This window comes from Mauremys reevesii, linkage group 18, assembly GCF_016161935.1.
Source record: "Mauremys reevesii isolate NIE-2019 linkage group 18, ASM1616193v1, whole genome shotgun sequence".
Lineage (NCBI taxonomy): Eukaryota > Metazoa > Chordata > Testudines > Geoemydidae > Mauremys > Mauremys reevesii.
In genome coordinates, this window is record NC_052640.1 from 25,984,564 (window position 1) to 26,002,472 (window position 17,909).

Genomic DNA, 17,909 nt, shown 5'->3' on the forward strand with positions numbered 1-17,909 from the left:
CTCCTTCTTCAGGGGCTGCCTAATCCAGTTGCCTTTTGACATCTCATTGGATCAGGGGATGTTTGGAAATTTTTGCGATGAAAAGGGAGTGGGTCCGGGGTGGAAGAGCGACCTCGGGAGAGCAGGTCTGGGTTTTGGCAGCAACACTTGGTTGTTTCCACCTACGGCCCTGCTCCCTCTTCTGCTGTATCACAGGTTCGCTGGTGGGCCAGTCCTCAGAGAGGCTTTAGAATCGTTTTCCAAATGGAGGAGCGAAGCGAGGGGGGGCGGGGAGGCAGTGTGTGAGAAAGTGTTTGCAGCGGGGTGGGGTGGGGGGAGTCAGCAGAAATTAGCATGAAAGGCTCCTCTGCCGTGCTGTGGAGAGCGAGCGGGGAGATAAAACGAGAGCGTGCTTTGTGCCTAGCCGGCGACATGATAATTGGCTTTCCTTCCTAGCGAACTTTGCAAATGATGCTCTTTAACTCGTCGGCGAGATAAACAGTTGCTGCGGCAGGTGCGCCGAAAGCGCCGTCTGGATGTAATTAGACATGTTCGCAAGAGAGTGCCCTGAGAAATCTAACCGTGGCATTCATTCTGGGCACTTCCCATGGGCCGCGCCACCCACCCCCTCTCCCTCACTGGCACTTCTCCTTTTGCCATGGAAAGGAAAGTCCTCCTGCTGACTCGCTTCTGTGTTAGTTTGGACCACGTGTGCGCCTCAGAATAACTGTTAGGTGCCCTTTGGCTGCAAAACCCCAATTGACCAGCTGATTTTGAAGCCTTTCTCTCTCTGTCACACGGGGCTCGAGGCGGTTTGCCTTGTTTGCAAACCAAAATCACTCTCTTGTGTCTTAAAACTCATCAGACCATTTGGAGTGTGTCATTATTTTTCTTTACCCCTTGAAAATGTTTGCATTTGCATTGCACCTTTTTTTTTTATCTCAGTGCACTCTGCTAGCACTAATTAATTAAAGAATTAAGCCTCACACCGCTCCATGAGGTTGGTAAATATTATCCCTATTTTGCAGGTGGCAAACTCCAACAACAGGGCTGTTGTGACTTTCCCAAGGTCATACAGCAGATCTGCTGCTGAGTCTAGAACAGAACTCACAAGTCCATTCTCATGTTATGACTATTGGATTATTTAATAGATCAAGCAGCTGATTAAGGGTTAGCCGAGCTCTAAATACTGGCATCTGCTTGAGCTCTACCCATAAGGGTTAGCTCTGGCTTTTAAAGACAGCCACTCTTGATTTTCATGGGATGTTTAAATAGGGTCCAGCCAAACAGCATTCCAAGCTGCTACCATTATTTCACAGAGTAGTCTGCCTACCTGGAAAGCTTGGGGTCGCCTTGAGAGCTAAAATATTTGTGTATTCTAATTCTAATTCTACTTCTCTGTCATTCTGAATCTAGTCATATAATCTTCAGGGAAATGAGCTAAATACATTGAAGGGGATTGCAAAGCACATACAGCATAAGTCAGGATCATTTAACTCACTGCTGAAGTGCAGCTCCTTCTGGGGTGGAACATGGCAGTTGTCCAATAGGGCACACCAACACTAACCAACGGTGTAGGTCTGGAAATGGAGAAGAGTTAAGTACCATCTCCATTTGAAACTACAGAAGGGATTAAATAGGCAGAGAATTGTTATGCAAGATGGAATTTGGCCTGGACACCAAGGCTAACAATTCTACTCCTGTTAAAAGTGCCATGGGCTATAAATGACCATAAGTAGGCAGGGCCATCTATTTTCCATGACATCCACAATGTGGCACCTCCAGAACAGAGTGCCTCCCAAAACCATTGTAGGGCATTCGCTTAGTGCCTCATGCAAAATCAGCATCCCCATGTCTTGCAGAACTTCTGACTTCCTTGGCAGATCTCCCATTCTCATACCGGCCATGCTTAGCATGCGAGATCACAGTTTGAGACGGCATGTGCAGTCGTTCTAGACTTCTCTTACCTCTTCCTTCCTTAGTAAAGACGCTGCTGTATAAAGGAGGGATCTGTTTGCTTTGTGTCCAGCGTTTCCCTCTTCCACAAGGCATACCCCCTGTTTCTGGACTCCTGCCACAATCCTTTCCACAGCACTAGTTTGAGAGGCCTCCAAACAAGCCTTGTGGTGTAAGGTGAGCAAAGAGCCAACCAAGTTTGAAGACAAAGGTGCTATCTAATAAAGCCTGGGATATACACTTGTCTGGGTTCTTCTTATCCATGCTAAGAGGACACTTGCTTGTAACACTGGTTTGGGGGGTGAAAGGTGGTGGTCAGTGTTTAGTGTCCTGTCCAACAGGATTACCTAGTGCAGACGAAGTCAACCGGTGAGAAGCTACTGCACTAACCTTGTGTTCAGATTCGCCCGCTGCGGGGTTATTGTGGGAGTAGCTCCTTCTTAAGATTGCTTTAGCTCTGCAAACCAGTGCCTGTTCTGCTGGAAAGTACCTCCAATAACCTTCTCCTGCCTTATTTCTCAGCCAGGGCTGCTGGCAGTAAGAGCGATAGACTTGTTTCAGCATGTCAGAAGGCTTTACTCCATTCCTGCCCTCCTTCCCGCGCATTCATTCATTAATTTTCTGAGGTTACCGAGGAGACATTATTGATGATGATGATAATAGTAATAGGGAAGATATGTGGCAGATTAATTCCTGAACTCTCTAACAGGATTTAAGCTAACAAGAGAGGAGGGCTTTTTTCTTCTTCCTCCTTTCAGATTTTTCCTGTGCTGGGGATAACGACACCAAAGAGTGTTAAATTGGTTCTGAATGTCCACCTCTGGCTGTCCACATTCTTGTAACGATTTCATTAGCTTGAATTATCCACGTTATTTTCTTGTAATGGGATTAGCTGTACCGGAGTCAGCTGAAGACCTGAGGGGGAGGAACATTCTGCTGTGTATTTCATTAACTCTCTCATGTAGGGGGTGGAACTGACCACGACTCAGCCCAGGGGCAAAACTATTTGGCAGGGTCCTTCGTTCCAAAAGGAGGAGGAAAAAGAAAAGAGGCCATTATTCCTCTGTAATCAGTAAATCGGTGTAGGAGCAGAGACTGGCAGAACAGTTTGTTGGCGAATTGCTATTTGGGGGTGATTTATTAAAAAAGAAAGAAAGAAAGAAAGAAAATCATTGCCAAGCAAAAATTAAATTTTGCTCAGATGATGCAGAATTTAGGCCTGATGCTGTAGACAGCATTTTGCAGGTCAGTGAAGGGAGAGGCTACACTGCACTTGTGCCTGCTTGGGAACTTTGCATTCATTGCCCAGAACGCCCTGTGTTACTGGCAAACTGTTAAATCTTTTCTCGACTAGACTTTGCAATGTAATCGGCACTGGATTTGCTTGGAATGGGAGATGGGCTTTCTAGCTTATATATTTGGGTGGGGTGTGGGGGGGTGTCTTGGGTGATTCCTTGCAACAGTTAGATTAACCATCTTGTTCTTGGGATGCACTGTATATAGTTTCTTGTGTGACCATTTGTATAGATCAGTGGTGAAATTATGCTCTCCTTTTCCTTTTTGGAGTCTTTCAGCAGAGTTTCCTTTGATTAGCTAGTGACTAACAGCTTATCACACTAATTCTGATTGATCTTTGCTCAGTGTCTCGGGTCTAAGAATAATGACACTGTTTCAGAAATGTATAATGTGAATGGGCTAAATTATGGAAGCATCTAGTACAATCGCTGTTATTTATGTAGTGCCAAAGGCATGCTGGACACTTTGCAAAGAGGAAGAAAAGCTCCCTGCCCTGAAGAACTTACAGTGGAAATAGATATTATTCAGACGGAGAATGGGATGAAAGGACACAGCAAAGATGCAGAGCAGTCAGGGTTAGAACATGTCTTGCTGAGCCAGCATTTCTTGGCTGATTTTCTTGTGGGCATCACAGCAGAAGTAGGTCTTGAAGGGAATTTGAAAGAGGAAAGGGAGGGGCCTAGGGACAGTATGCAGGGGCTGCTGTGGAAGAAAGCACAGAGGTAGTTGTGGGAGACGTGGACAGACAGGTCATTGAGGCTGAGGTTGGTTCAGCAGTGACTGCAGGTCACAGGGGCAACACAATTATAGAAAAGAACAGGTCAATAAGTGCAGGAGGAATATAAAGGAGTTTGATGGTGAGGACAAAAAGCTTGAACTAAACAGGGTGGAGAGCGAGGACACCAGTGGAGGAATCCAGGTATGGGGTGATGGAGCCAGAGTGAAGAGTATGGACGGGGGTGAGGGAAAGAGGGAGGGGCAAGGGGTGTCAGCGAGGAGGAGGGCACAGTAATTGAGATGAGGGCCTGGAAAGGACTTTTGGGGGCATGGACAGCAAGATGATGATAGACCTTGAGATGTTATGGAGGCAGGATTTAGACATGGCCTGGGTTGTGTAAGGCAAAAGAAGGGGGAGAGGTCAGTGATGGTCCCTAGGTTACAGACTTCAGTGACAGGGAGGATGGTGCTTATTGGCAACAGCAGCAGGCACCACAGGGGAATGTGTGTGTTGAGGAGGCGCATATGCGGCCATATTTATTTGTATTCTCCTTCATGTTTACCGTTAAAGGAGCACAAGTGCTAACACCAAATACCTGGGGCCTTCCAGTGCTGAGAGGTGCCAAATAGGCTTTTTTGTTATCCATGAAACTAAACCAAGGATCTCAGTCCATTTAATAGTAACATACCATCCTCACAGTCAGCAGGCCATGGGCTCCTTCTTCCAAATCGCCTGTTCCCAGCTGATGGGGAGTCTAGCGGCTTCCGTCTGCTTCTCTCTCTGTTCACCCAGTTGGTTAAGAGGAAATCCACCCAATTGCTGGAAGAGTTGACAGTGTGGTGGGAATATTATTGACATCAGGATAGCCATGCAGACAATCTGCAAACCTTGTGCTGCTGTGTATATTTCAGGGAGAGCACTGATGTGTCCCACTAGCTGGGGTCTTGCACAGGAAATCTGCTCATCTTGCTCATTGGCCACCTGTGACTTTTGGTTTGCCTCGGTGAATCCTCCAGGTCTCGCCTCTCCGTTGAGTTCCTGCCATTTGTGGGTTGTAGAGGCACAGATTGGGGCTTGTGCGCAATTGAGAAGTATGTGATCCTCTCTTCCTGAATCCATGGAGATGATTCACCCCAGTAGGGCCAACATGCTGTTGTCTTTGTGTGAATGTTGATCGGTATGAAGCAAAGTCACCACTGCATCTTTTTCGGAGTGAGCGGTGATGCACCTATGGCCGTGTGAGTCCTGTCGCGCGCTCAGGCTGTGTATGAACCCTAGCACTGAGGCACTAGGGAAGGAGTGCTGGTATTCTGTGTGTGAGGATCCTTTTATCTTGGCTCTCACTGAATTGTAATGCCAGAACCACTGTTTTTTTTTACTCTGCTCCATTGGCAGGTATGTAGCACAGTACAAATGAGGGAATTCAAATTCCCTTCCCAACATCTCAGTTCAGTCACTAGTTACTTCAGAGAGTTTGAGCTCTGGTCCTGCCCACGGGTGTCCCATGAAGAAAGGATCAGTTGCCATTTCTGAGTCTCACTGGTTTTTTCCTTCATCTGTAGAGAGGAGGAGAGGGTGTGGGTCGCACAATACGTCACTTTGTGTTAGTAGCTCCGACAGCAAGGTTCCTCGCCAACTCTCTGGTTGATGAGTCCAATTTGCCACACACCCATCAGGGAACCGTCCCCAGCCCCCCAGAGAGAGAGCTGCATTTTCATACTTACACCTGTGGACAAGTGGGATTTGTGTACATCACAGTTGGTTATAGGGAAGGGAGGGGGGAATGTCATTGATCTGAGCTGCCATAAAGCACACCTCCCTCTTTGTACGTGTGAATGCACACCCCTTCAAACAAATTAGAAATGTGAGACCGCCTCCCTTTGTTCAAAGCATAAACTATCTTCCCCAGATAAGGGACATCCCATTCAGGAGAGGGTAATTGCTCCCCCCACCCCCAATAGCTAGATGAAGGAATAATTGGATGCGTGAGGTGTGAGTTTCTCCACCGAGGTGGCAAGGGGAACATTAAAGGCCCAGTCTCTCCACTTCATTCACAGCTGCTCGTATGGTAATTGCTGTGTTATGGTTTCTAATTATCAACACTGTGGGGTGGCTCTTCTCCCTAGCCCCAGCGGGGTCATCTGTGCTTCTCTTGGGAGTCCCAGTGTATCCCTTTCTACTAGGGTGACCATATAGCATATGGGAAAAATCAGGACATGGGGTGGGGGGTAATAGGAGTCTATATAAGAAAAAGCCCCAAATATCAGGACTGTCCCTATAAAATTGGGACATTTGGTCACTCTGTCTTCTACCCAGGCCAGAGCTACAGGTGGAGTTCAGCACGTTTCCCTCACTGACCCCTTCTGTGTTAAATCTGGCCTGCCGCCCAGGGTGTGGTATGCCACCACATGCTGCTCTGCTGATTTTTGTGCCGCGGGGTGAGTCTGAACATCAGTGGATTTTCAGGTCATCTCCCCAAACAAACAATCTCCAGGGGTCAGTACGAGTGATTATAACAACAGCAGGAGAGCTACAGGTGGAGTTCAGCACGTTTCCCTCACTGACCCCTTCCCTGAGCTTCTTGTGGGCAAGGCACAGGACTGGGGGGCAGAAGAACACCGTTCTTTCCCCATCTCTGACACAGCCTGCGTGTGTGACCTGGGTCAAGTCACTCAAGCTTTTTGACCCAGATTTTCACAGGTGTGGAGGTGTTCTTCTGCTCATTGTTCTAACACCTGACTTAGGAGTCTCTCACTCATTGAAAATCAATGGCAATGTACCGAAATACATTAAAAAATCTGGCCCTTTGTGCCTCAGTTTGCCCGTTGTTATAACAGGGGTGATGCCCACCTATCTCACATCAGGGTTGTGGGATTCACATCAGGGTTGTATGTAGCAGTGAGAGATTTCTTCCATTGGGAGGCATATCATATAAGGTCAAGGTATAATTCATATTCTTTTGTGTGCATGTCCCATGTCAAAGGCACTTCTTCATGCTCTCCACACCAGGCAGTGCCACCAAAGAAGCAGCATTCCAGGGTGGTCTAGTCAGGAAGACTCGATTTAATCTGGTTTTCTACATAAAAGTGCATTCTTGTTGGTTGTTATAACCTAAATAGACATTCTTCACAACTCAGAGATAGATGTAGGTTTCATTTTTAGAAGGTACACACTATACATTTTTTTTAAGTGATTTATTTTGAAAACTTTTCAGATCAGCTTTACGGCTGTATCAGAAAATGAATGATTGTTTGGTTATTTCATTTACCAAAGGTAAATTAGGAGGTGAACTATCTCCAATTCAACAGGTTAATCATTAATATTTGGAGGATTTTCTTGCCAGGCTGTATTAGGAGGAGAACATCACCAGACAGACATTTAAATTATTTTATTTAACTAAAACAACAATGTTAAGTATTCTGGATTTTTTTTCTTCAACAGCAGACATAATATTTTAACAAAACAAGCATATGTCCCTCACTTCTCACATTTATCTCCAGACTTCTTCTCCTTGTCCAGATCTATTCCACCCCCAGCAATCTTCTATTCATTGAACTTTTTGAAACTTTTCACTTTTAAAGAGCAGTACGGGATTGACTCTGTGTACACAAATTTGCAGAGGGACAATAGAGTTGAGGTCTGTTATTTCTCACCTCTCTATATTTATTTATTTTAAAACATGTTTGCTGTTAACAAGCATGTTACCTCTGGAGACACAAATCCACAGTTTGAAAACTACAAAACTAAGCATCTCTGATGGTATCTTCTAGACTGAGCGCTGAGTCCCATTGGGTAGATAGAAAGATTAACCTAAATAATCTATACAGAAGCCTGTGGAACCCCATAACATTGGGTTCCTAATCCATGAACTATTGGAATTCATTTAGAAAACTTTTTCTTACACATTACATGAATATGTTGTCTCATATTATAGAATTAGAATTTATAATCCCTATTCCATGATGAGATATCTTTGAGCTATAATGTATCTTAATTAAAACTCTTTAGAGAAGATTTTTCCTCAAAAAGTATTTTATAAAAAAAATCCGTTTCTTTTGAATTTTTTTTTTAACTCATTGATTTTTATCCACCCTGCAACATTCCCCTGTTGGAAGCATGACCTGATGTTGTCTAGTAGTTTGGGCACTGATCTGAGAGCCAGGAGACCTGTTCTAATCTGACCATTGACCTGCTGGGGTGGCTTAGTCAAGTCACTTCCCCTCTGTCTGCTTCTCCCCTCCCGCTCTTTGTCTTGTCCCTTCAGACTGTAATCTCTCTGGGGCAGGGACTATCTCTTACTAGGTGTGCATAGACCAGCAGGGCCCCAGTCTTGGTTAGCTCGCCCAGGCACCACTCTAATACATAGAGTTCTTGCAGTCTCAGTTCCCCCCAGCCGCCTTGTGGGAGACTGGTTCCCCACCGAAAACAATGTCATGTCTCCGCCACGTTTAGACTTGAGCACTCCTGCTCTCCAAGGCTGTTGCGTCTCTTCCGTTTTATTCTGTTTGTTTGTTTCCTTAGCACCATCTCAAAGGGGGGGTTGGGGGGGCGGGAAGAGCTATGAGGAGCAGACGTGCAGATTCATTTTGAGGATTCATAATGCTACATTTACACACCGCACCGCCTGAGGAAATTGGATAGATGAATGCCTGGTCATGCTGCCAGTGCAGCGGGTTAACTCCCTGGATTTAGCTTATATCATTTCACGAGAGCATTTACGGCCTTTACTGTGTTTAGTCCCGGTCGCTCTTTGGCATTGTAGCATCTCCGACCCCTTTGTGTGTGTGTAGATTTTCAAATAAAATAACACATCTATTCAGACCCAGTCCACATTAAATATTTATTGTCTGCAATTGGTGCATGTGTGTATGATAACTGGACATTAAAAAAAAGAAAAGAAAGGGAGCTGGAGCTCAGCTGCAGAGAAAGGTGGCCTCTTGTGGAATTTCTAAAATGGCAGCGTCTCTCTCTCTCTCTCTCCGGGAGGTGTGGGGAAGGTAAAGTATTCAAAATCAGCCTTTGGCTCTCACAAGCTCCGTTTCCCTCTGCCCCAGCCCGTCAAGGGCTCTGAAGTAAGAGAATAGCTTGAAAAGAGAAGCCCATCGGACGGGATTGGGAGATAACTAGTCAGCTGCCTGATTCTTTAATGCTTTACAAGTTAGGATGCTGCTAAGAGGATACTCGCGTTCGTGGGGAGTGAGGAGTGGGAGATAGGGGCGCTGTTCCCGGAAAGACCATGCTAGCACTGTGGGCCTTCCTGGCTTGGCTTCTATCCCCATGGGCTCCTGTCCTTCCCTGGTTCACATCAGTGCCCTGTGTACAGCGGCTGATTTTAAATACCGCCTGAAAGGAATGGGGAGTTCACCATCAATTGAGGCCGTGTGCTGCTGCCTAATATTAAATTGTTAACGAGGAGATGTACTTGTGCGTTCAGCACCGTGTACAGTGGTACAGCGCCAATCCTCACTATCCTCCCAGCAGAGAAGAAACATGCCAAATACTGCAAAGACGTCTTCTGCTGTGCTCGGGAGTGTCCAATTGGAAGACCCTTAGTAGCCAAGATCTGTCACTAAATGTGGCCTAGAGAAATGGTACAGCATTTGCCTGCAGTGATCATTCTGTAGCTGTCATGCCTGCAAGGCGTACATGAAAGGGGACATCCCTGTAAGCAGGGCCGGCTCCAGGGGTTTTGCCGCCCCAAGCAGCCAAAAAAAAAAAAAAAAAAAGCCGAGATCGCGATCTGCGACAATTCAGCGGGAGGTCCTTCGCTCCTAGCAGGAGTGAGGGACCCTCCGCCGAATATCTGAACGTGCCACCCCGCTCCTGAGTTGCCGCCCCAAGCACCTGCGTGATAAGCTGGTGCCTGGAGCCGGCCCTGCCTGTAATGACACTGCTTTGGCTCATAAATGAGGTGGGTTTTTATCAAAGTATTGTTTCCCTGTCTCTCATTCGCAGCACCTTTGGAGAGCTGAAGACCGTCCGCCTGCCAAAGAAAATGGCTGGGACAGGATCTCACCGTGGCTTTGGATTTGTGGATTTCCTCACCAAACAGGATGCCAAGGTGAGCTCAGCAGCATAGTCTCTCTCCCTATCCCTCCCCCTTCCAGCCCTCAAATGAGGTCTGCTTTCCGACCTTTCACTTAAAGAACAATGGCCTTGTCTAAGGTAGGATTCAGCCCAGATTTCAGCAATCAGTAGCTTACTTTATTGTGGCTTTCCTTGGCTGCACTTGGATTTTGCAGTGGTGCATCTTCCTGGGTGCTTGGCCTGCAATGGTTGGACTGTTTGCTAATTCCCAATGTAGGCGAGGCCTAAACTATGGAGTTACCGTCTGAGGCCTTCACATACAGGGGAATCTGATTGGATGATCACAATGGTCCCTTTAGGGCTTGGAATCTATAAATCTAGGCCTAGCGTTTTTGACTGGCCAGAGAAGCTGTTGTGTAAAAACCCACCAAACGGTATTGTGTGGCTTGAATAGCATCACAGGTGCTGTGGACACAGGTTTGGAAGTTAGGAAGATTCCTCGCTCCAGTTCTGGTTTTGTCACTGGTTGACTCTGGCTGGACAAGTTATTCCCAACTTTGAGCCACCATTTCCCATTCATAAAGTGGGGATAAAGATGCTTCCCTAGTCCCACGCTTTGTCTGTCTTGTTTATTTAATTTAAGTTCTTTAGGGCCGGGATTGTCTCCCACTGTGTGTATGTACAGTGGCTCGCACAGTGGAGCCCCGATCTCAGCAGATACTATTCTTACACATATAAGAATAATCCAAGGAGTTCCTGGATCCCCGTTGTATGGCAGATGGCAGCCTGGCTCCAATCAAAGGGGTCCTGATTGGGGCTGGAGATAACATGTACAGAGCCTGTCCACCTCAGCGCCCTCTACTGGCTGTTGTTCGTGTCTCTGTCTCAAATGAGTTGCTGCATCCCATACCCTGAGGCGCAGGGGTTAGGACTTGTGGCAGGGAAAAGCAGCAAGACTCAAAATAAAAGTTTTGGTTTTTCATGCTCTGCTGCTCCCCTTCCCGCCACCTATGCCTGTAAGCGGGACAGATGCTTCAGAGAGGCTTCCTAGGCTGTCGGCTTGTCTCCATGGCCCAGGAAAGAGTAAATGCCACTCCCAGGCCTGGTCTGCAGTATGTGTGTGGGGGGGAAATCGATCTAAATTACTCAACTTCAGCTACGTGAATAACGTAGCTGAAGTCGACATACTTAGATCTACTCACCGCGGTGTCTTCGCTGCGGTGAGTCGACTGCTGCCGCTCCCCCCGTCAACTCCGCCTGCACCTCTCGCGGCGGTGGAGTACAGGAAAGCGCTCGGGGGTCAAGACGCGATACATCGACCCCCCACTGGATTGATCGCTGCCTGCCGATCCGACGGGTAGTATAGACATACCCCCAGAGTCTGTTCAGGCCCTTTCTCCATGGCACCACTTACTGGCTGCACTGACAACCTTTAGCAAGCCCCAACATGAAAACAGTTCAATGTAAATCCAACTCCCTGCCCCTGGCAGTTCATCCCCAGTCTTCCCCCAGAGACCTGGAAGTCCCTCTTTTCTAGGGCCTGCCACTAGAGCCACTCTGCTTCCTCTCCCAGGTCCAAACACTTGCTCTTAAAGAGGACCTGCCTCAAAACAGGGCTGGCTGTCCCCAGACCCCCTGCCCCTAAAGGAGCAGACTTCTCTGTTACACGTTTCACCAGGGCATCATCCCTCAGATCTGTAGTCCTGTGTGTGACTTTGTCACTAGACACTGATGTAGCAGTAACTCTCGAGGGCACAGATCCTGTTGTGCTGGGACATTGTCCTGCCTGGTCTTGCTAAGAATCTCAGCGTACAGTAAGTGTGCCACCCATCGAGAGATTGCTTTGTGCTTTCCAGCCTTTTAAGGAAAGTAGCTTTGTTTTCTGTTTCTTTGAGGGATTTAATTGTCTTAATAAAGTGCACACCAAGTTCGTTCTGTTGGCCATCTAGAAAAGAATGAACCACGTATTGATGGGTAGGATTCTGAATATTGTACACACTGGCATAACTGGCTCCCGGTTCAGTGCTATGTGAACGAGGGGCGGGGAGGCAGGCTGAGAGACCTCTGAGCTGAATTGTTGTGGACTGTGAAAGAAGAACCTATTGTAAGGGGTAACATGGAAACATTTTGTAAACGTAAAATGTTTGTTGTGTGATAAAAGCGCTTTTAGTTCCTGTGAACTGCCTTGTCCACCCATTTCCCAAGGCGATTACAATGACTCCGAGTGAGTGAACTGGAATTTTCATAACAGCCTAAAGGAACTGGGCACCTAAGTCTCTCTCAGTATCCATTGTGTTTCAAATGGGTCTTTTAGAACCAGATTCTGATCCCCTTGCTCACGTTGAGTAGGACATTATTCCACAAGTAGCCTGTGATAGCCAACTCTTCTTAATACGGCTGCTGGTCCAATGGGGCCATGATCGCCTCAAGATGCTCCTGTAGTAAGTGGTTGCATCCACTACTGAAATGCAACCACCTCTGGTGTATGACACAACTGCAGAACACAGCAACTCTAGACACATTAGAACAGGAACTGAAGGTATCATCTCTAGTAACTGAAAGTGAGGAATGATATAATGATCAGAATTGGAATGTAGCCAGGGCAGCCGTTTTTAACATCCCAACTCTTGTAAAAAAGCACCCTTGGATTTTAAACCTGCAGGCCAGGTCCTTGGTTTACATCTCTTCTGAAAGATGGATGTCAAGTTGAAAGGGAACTGGTTTTGTGACTGCATGGAGGAATTTGTTTTGCACAGATCAGTGTTGCTAAGCACATTGATTCTGATTAAAGCAGCACTAACTTATTTGTATGTTTCACTGCAGAGAGTTGGGTTGTTTTGCCGCTCATACTGCAAGCAGAGTTTGTGCTTTCTTTCCCCCCTGCTGATATAAAAATACATCTGGTCTCCAAATAGAAATTGCCCATTCAGGAAAGACATTCAACCCTTTAAAACAAACTTGAGCTCAGCTGGCATTGTAGGGAATGTCCTCAACTGGGACTGTTTCTTTTTAGGACAGAAAAGAAATTTGTCAGCAGTCTAATGTTATCAACCCTTTGTCCCTCTAATGACGCTGGCCCGAAGGCTCGTATGCTTGAGTGTTTAATAGGGCAGTGGGGAATGAAGAGGCAAAGCAGCAGTGTCCCCAGAATTCAAACAGCATTTAGAGATGGTGAGCCATAGCACGCAAGGGAGATTAACCGAGCGGTCCAGTCTCTTGATCTATGACTTTCCAAATCCCCAGGCCATCAGACACCATTACAAGCAGACTCTCTCTTCCATCTGCACAGCCCAATCCGCAAACAGCTTGACTAGCTGCCCCTTGGTTTTGGAATCCGTCGCAGATTCAAAACACCTTCCATCAGCTTGTCCCACCCCACCTCTAGGCCACCTCTTCCTCTCTCTACCTTTCCCTGTTCATTTTGGCTTACCCAACACCTGCCTCCTCTCTAGCCCTTCCCAGGGCCTGGCTACCAGTGCTCCCGGCAGCACCACAGTTCAATGGCTCATCAGAAAGCACATTTTGAGCATGTGTGTGATGCTTCCCGGCTGTGTTCTGGATTTAGCTGGCTGGTTTTCTTGAGGCTTTTTTGGAAATGTTTTGTATGCTGTTGGTTCACATCTGCATGGGCTCTAGATGCCTTTTAATGAGCGCCCTGGAAGTGGATTACAAATAAGCAACATTGAATTTATTACTGAACTTTTCAAAGCATTTTGGGGTGCAGTTTGCTTAAATTTGCAAATGAAAACTGCATTAGGCTGATTTAGTCTATTCACAGCACATGGAGCAGCCATTGCTAACTCAGCTGGCTGACTTTCCCAAAGCCATATTGTAATTTTAGGACTCTGTAAGTGGCACTTAGCTAGCAAAGAATTCCTGCCATAGCGAGCTGTTACATTAAGCTAAACCAAACAATGTAAAATCAGATCCACAAGGGTTCAGAAGCAAGGTTTTAAGCATGAGCATGTCCTTTTTTCCTTGGACTCTAGGCCTGTAGTTTTCATGCCCTGAGACATTTTGAAATCAGGGGAGAATTGTAAGGGTGGTGGAGAGTTGGAGAGGGAAGGATGCCGCTTGGGATTTTCATTTACCTGGCTCGAGTTGTACTAGCAGAGGTTGCTGCTGCTAGGTTGTGGTGGAGTTCCTTTTTGATTTGCATTTTTCAACAATCAAGGGCACCAAGAGCTTTTAAAGATGTATCGCTGTAAAGAGACTCTAGTAAGTAGACGGTTAGAAGTCTCTTCCAATGAGTTTCAGTCTTGGATGAACAGCTGGCCACAGCTCTGGTTATCAGCCAGTAGGTCGGATGGGGATAAAGTGTGATCCTGAGGATCGAATTCACCCAACCTCCTCTCAGAAGGTGACCTGAAAAGGAGAGAGAAAGTTGGGTTTCTGCTCATTTCCTTTATGATGGATAAAGAACATCAGAATTTTTTTCTTGGTTTATATTAATGATATTGGGAATGTCAAGTCTCCTCTTGCCTGTTTTCTTTTGGAGAAATTCCAGAGGTGAGGGCTTGGGAGGAGCCTTCTCGGCTCTTGAGATGTAAACAGTCTGAATAGAAAAAAATTACTCTCCGTCTATATCATTATGGTTTCTCTGGTGACTTCGCAATATCTTGTTCACTGGTTGTCCATAGATTCTTCCAATATAGACATGACCTGAATTTCTAATGTTTTTAAAAAAAAGGAACGGGGAGGATTCAAAACAAAGAAGAAAAAAAATCCTGGTAGGCCTTCTTCATATCTCCTAAAGAAATTAAAAAATGGCACAAACATATCTTCCCTTCCCCTGCACCTTCTTTTGGAGGTCATCTTGAAGGTGGTCCCACAGACACTACAGTTCCCAGCATGCAATATTGGGTTAACATATTCAAACAGACTGGATGGAACATCCCAGCATGCTGGGACCTGTGGTCTTTATGGGCAGCACCCTCTGTTAACAATACAGGTGGCTGCAAATAGATTCATTTGATATAGATGCGATGCCCAGTTGCCTGGCAGGCGACCAGCTGGACCCCCCAGTAGGGCAAAATGTGGCTGCCCTGGCAATATGTGCTCATTCCTGACTGTTCTCAATACAGCCTTTCTCGTCTTCGGGTTGTGGGAAGTGAGAAATTAAAAAGTATAAATTAACAAATGAGACCTAGTGATTAGAGCTGCAGTTGTTTGCCGGGGGTGGAATTGCTCTTTGTGCCAATGTAAACAGCCATCACAATTCCCTGCTCCCAAGTCCTCCCCCTACCCCTCGACTATTTGTTTAAGCCAACACATTGCTCTGCTAATTGGGTAACATTCCATGTGAAAATAGGCCTTTAAAACAACAGCCGCGGCAAATAAAAACAGCTGTAGCTGCAAAAGTACTAGGAGGAGAAAATACACCCAACTGAAAATTAATGCATCCTTCCTTTTCCAGTTTAGGATCATATAGTTTAGAGAGGAGGAGGAGAAGGAGAAAGAGATGAGAGGTCAATAAAATAATGAATGGGAGAGGGCAGGCAAATTAGGAACTCCTGTTCACACTTTTTTTTTTAATGTTAAAATGGGGGAGACATTCACTGAAACGGGCAATATATTGAAATGGCAATTTTTTTTTATGCAACAGATAATTAACCCGTGGAATTCATTGCTTCAGGAGCTTTGTAGGAGTCGCACAAAAGGATTAGACATTTATATGGATAAGAACATCCATGGTTATGTCTGGATAAAAATATATAAAGTTATAAAGTTGCCTGCTTCAAAGTATGAACCAGCCATCAACAGAGTAGGGCCAGTAAGAAAAATAATACTCCCCCTCTCCTCCCCCTTTGGCAGGTTAGTCCCTAGGTATGTCTACACTGCATTGTAAACCTGCATCTGCGGGACCCAGGCTTTCAGACTCGGTATTTCCAAGCCTCGGTATTTCCATTCTGCATGATAAACCTGGATTAACGATTGCTGGACCCAGGTCTCTCAGCCGTGCTCACACATCCACACTGCACTACGCAGACCTGCCACCTCGGGTCAGTAGCTTGAGCTGCATCCATACTGCAAAATGACAGAACTTAGAGGGACTCAGGCTGTGACCCGTCCCTCAGCAGGGTCTTAAGATCTGGTTCCTGAGTGTTTACTGAGCCGAGTCCGGTTGAGTTGAGAGAGGATGGAAAGGGGAATTGGGTTCAAATAGACATAACATGTCCTTGCCCTTCTTGCAACTTCCTCTAAAGCATCTAAGACTGGTCACTGTTGGAGACAGGAGTCAGACTATGTTAATTCTGGTATCCTGACCCAGTGCCAGTCTGAGTAACTACATACAATACTGTCTGTCTAAATTGTTCCTGTTTTAATTGCATATGCTGTTCAAATCCTGTCCTGAATAGTTGTGTAGTGTTACTGTATGCTGTTAAACAGCTCTTGTGTTGCACCCCAGACGTGGCTGCATTTCACTTCCTGGTGAATTGATTCATTTTTCATTCTACATATATGTAAGTCACTGTAGGTGTTCCATAGAAGTCAGTTTACAAACCTTATAAACATGTTTTATTTCAACCTTATCTGACACATTTAAGAGAACATTTTAGTCTTCCTGTCTAGCCCTGGCAGTGTCTGGGCTTGTTCTGAAGCACTTTGCAGTCCCTTGGAACGAATGGTGCTATAAAAGTGCTGGCTCTGTGTGTTTGCATAACGGGGCCCACTCCTGCAATGTCCCGAGCACAGCTCCGAGGATCAAGCCAGTGTTTCCTGAGCATTCCCATTGATCAGCTGAGGATATAGAAAGTCTGTTGTGTTAATGGTACTGCCGGCACGTGTGCCTTCAATGTCAATGTGAGGTTATGGCCTTCCTAACGCTCTTTAGCAATAGCAAACAATAGGGAAACATTCAGACCTTTTTATTGTGTGAGAAACAAAACCACAACAATGAAATAGGAGGCAATTCCGTTTTGGGGTTCTGGTGCATCCGAATTTGCTCCTGTGACTTATGCGATCACCAGAATTTAGTAGAAGGGAAGACTTCTTACCCCCAGTAGCTGGAGTTCTCAAAATGCATTGCCTCAGCGGACCTACTTAATCATAAAGCTGTGCTCTGGAATCATGCTTGTGTTTCACACTCTCACTTCGACGTACCAGGAGAGTGACCTGGTCTGTGGTGTTGTCATAGATTCCATGGCCAGAAGGGACCATTGTGGTCATCTAGTCTGACCTTTCCTGGTGTGAGAGGCTTAGATGACTGCTCCCATTCTAAGCAGAAGACCACACTCCAGGTTGTACCGCTGTTGTGCTGTGCTAAGCGTACGCCTGGAGGCAGTGCGGAATGGCACGTCCAACCTGTGCCAATGTTTCTCAGCCACACTCCGTTTTATGTCTCCTCCCCCCGCCCCCACCAAATGCATTCCTAAGAGACAATGCTGCAGAAGACTGCTCTTCCCAGGAGAGATAGCAGTCTTCAAGGGTACGTCTACACAGCAATTAAACACCTGTGGCTGGCCCGGTCAGCTGACTCGGGCTCCTGTGGCTCGGGTTGTAGGGCTGTAAAATTGCTGTCTGGATGTTCACAATCGTCCTGGAGCCCAAGCTCGGGGACCCCGCAGAGCAGGAGGGTCCCAGAGGCCAGGCTCGAGCCCGAGCCCAAATGTCCACACGGCAATTTTTAGCCCCGCAGTCCGAGCCCAGTGAACCTGAGTCAACTGATCCAGGCCAGTTGTGGCTGTGCCGCAGGACTTTTATTCCAGTGTAGCTGTACCCCTTGAGTAGGTGAAGACTCCATAATGAAGGTGTTTAGGAACATCAGCACCCTGTCTGGATCATGAGGTGGGAATGGGCAGTGGGGGATGGATCACGTGATGATTACCTGTTCTGTTCACTCCCTCTGAAGCACGTGACAGTGGCCACTGTCGGAAGACAGGATACTGGGTTAAATGGACCTTTGGTCTGACCCACTATGGCCTTTCTTATG

The 17,909-nt window shown here is 46.4% G+C and overlaps 1 protein-coding gene across 1 annotated transcript in view; it reads left to right on the forward strand.

Annotated features, from left to right (window-relative positions):
* Nucleotides 1–17,909, forward strand: part of RBM19 (RNA binding motif protein 19) — a 114,972-nt gene that overhangs the window by 58,664 nt on the left and 38,399 nt on the right. Inside the window, exon 22 of the mRNA XM_039505225.1 lies at nucleotides 9,905–10,010. Coding sequence (XP_039361159.1) covers nucleotides 9,905–10,010 — 106 coding nt within the window. The remainder of the gene's footprint in view (nucleotides 1–9,904; nucleotides 10,011–17,909) is intronic.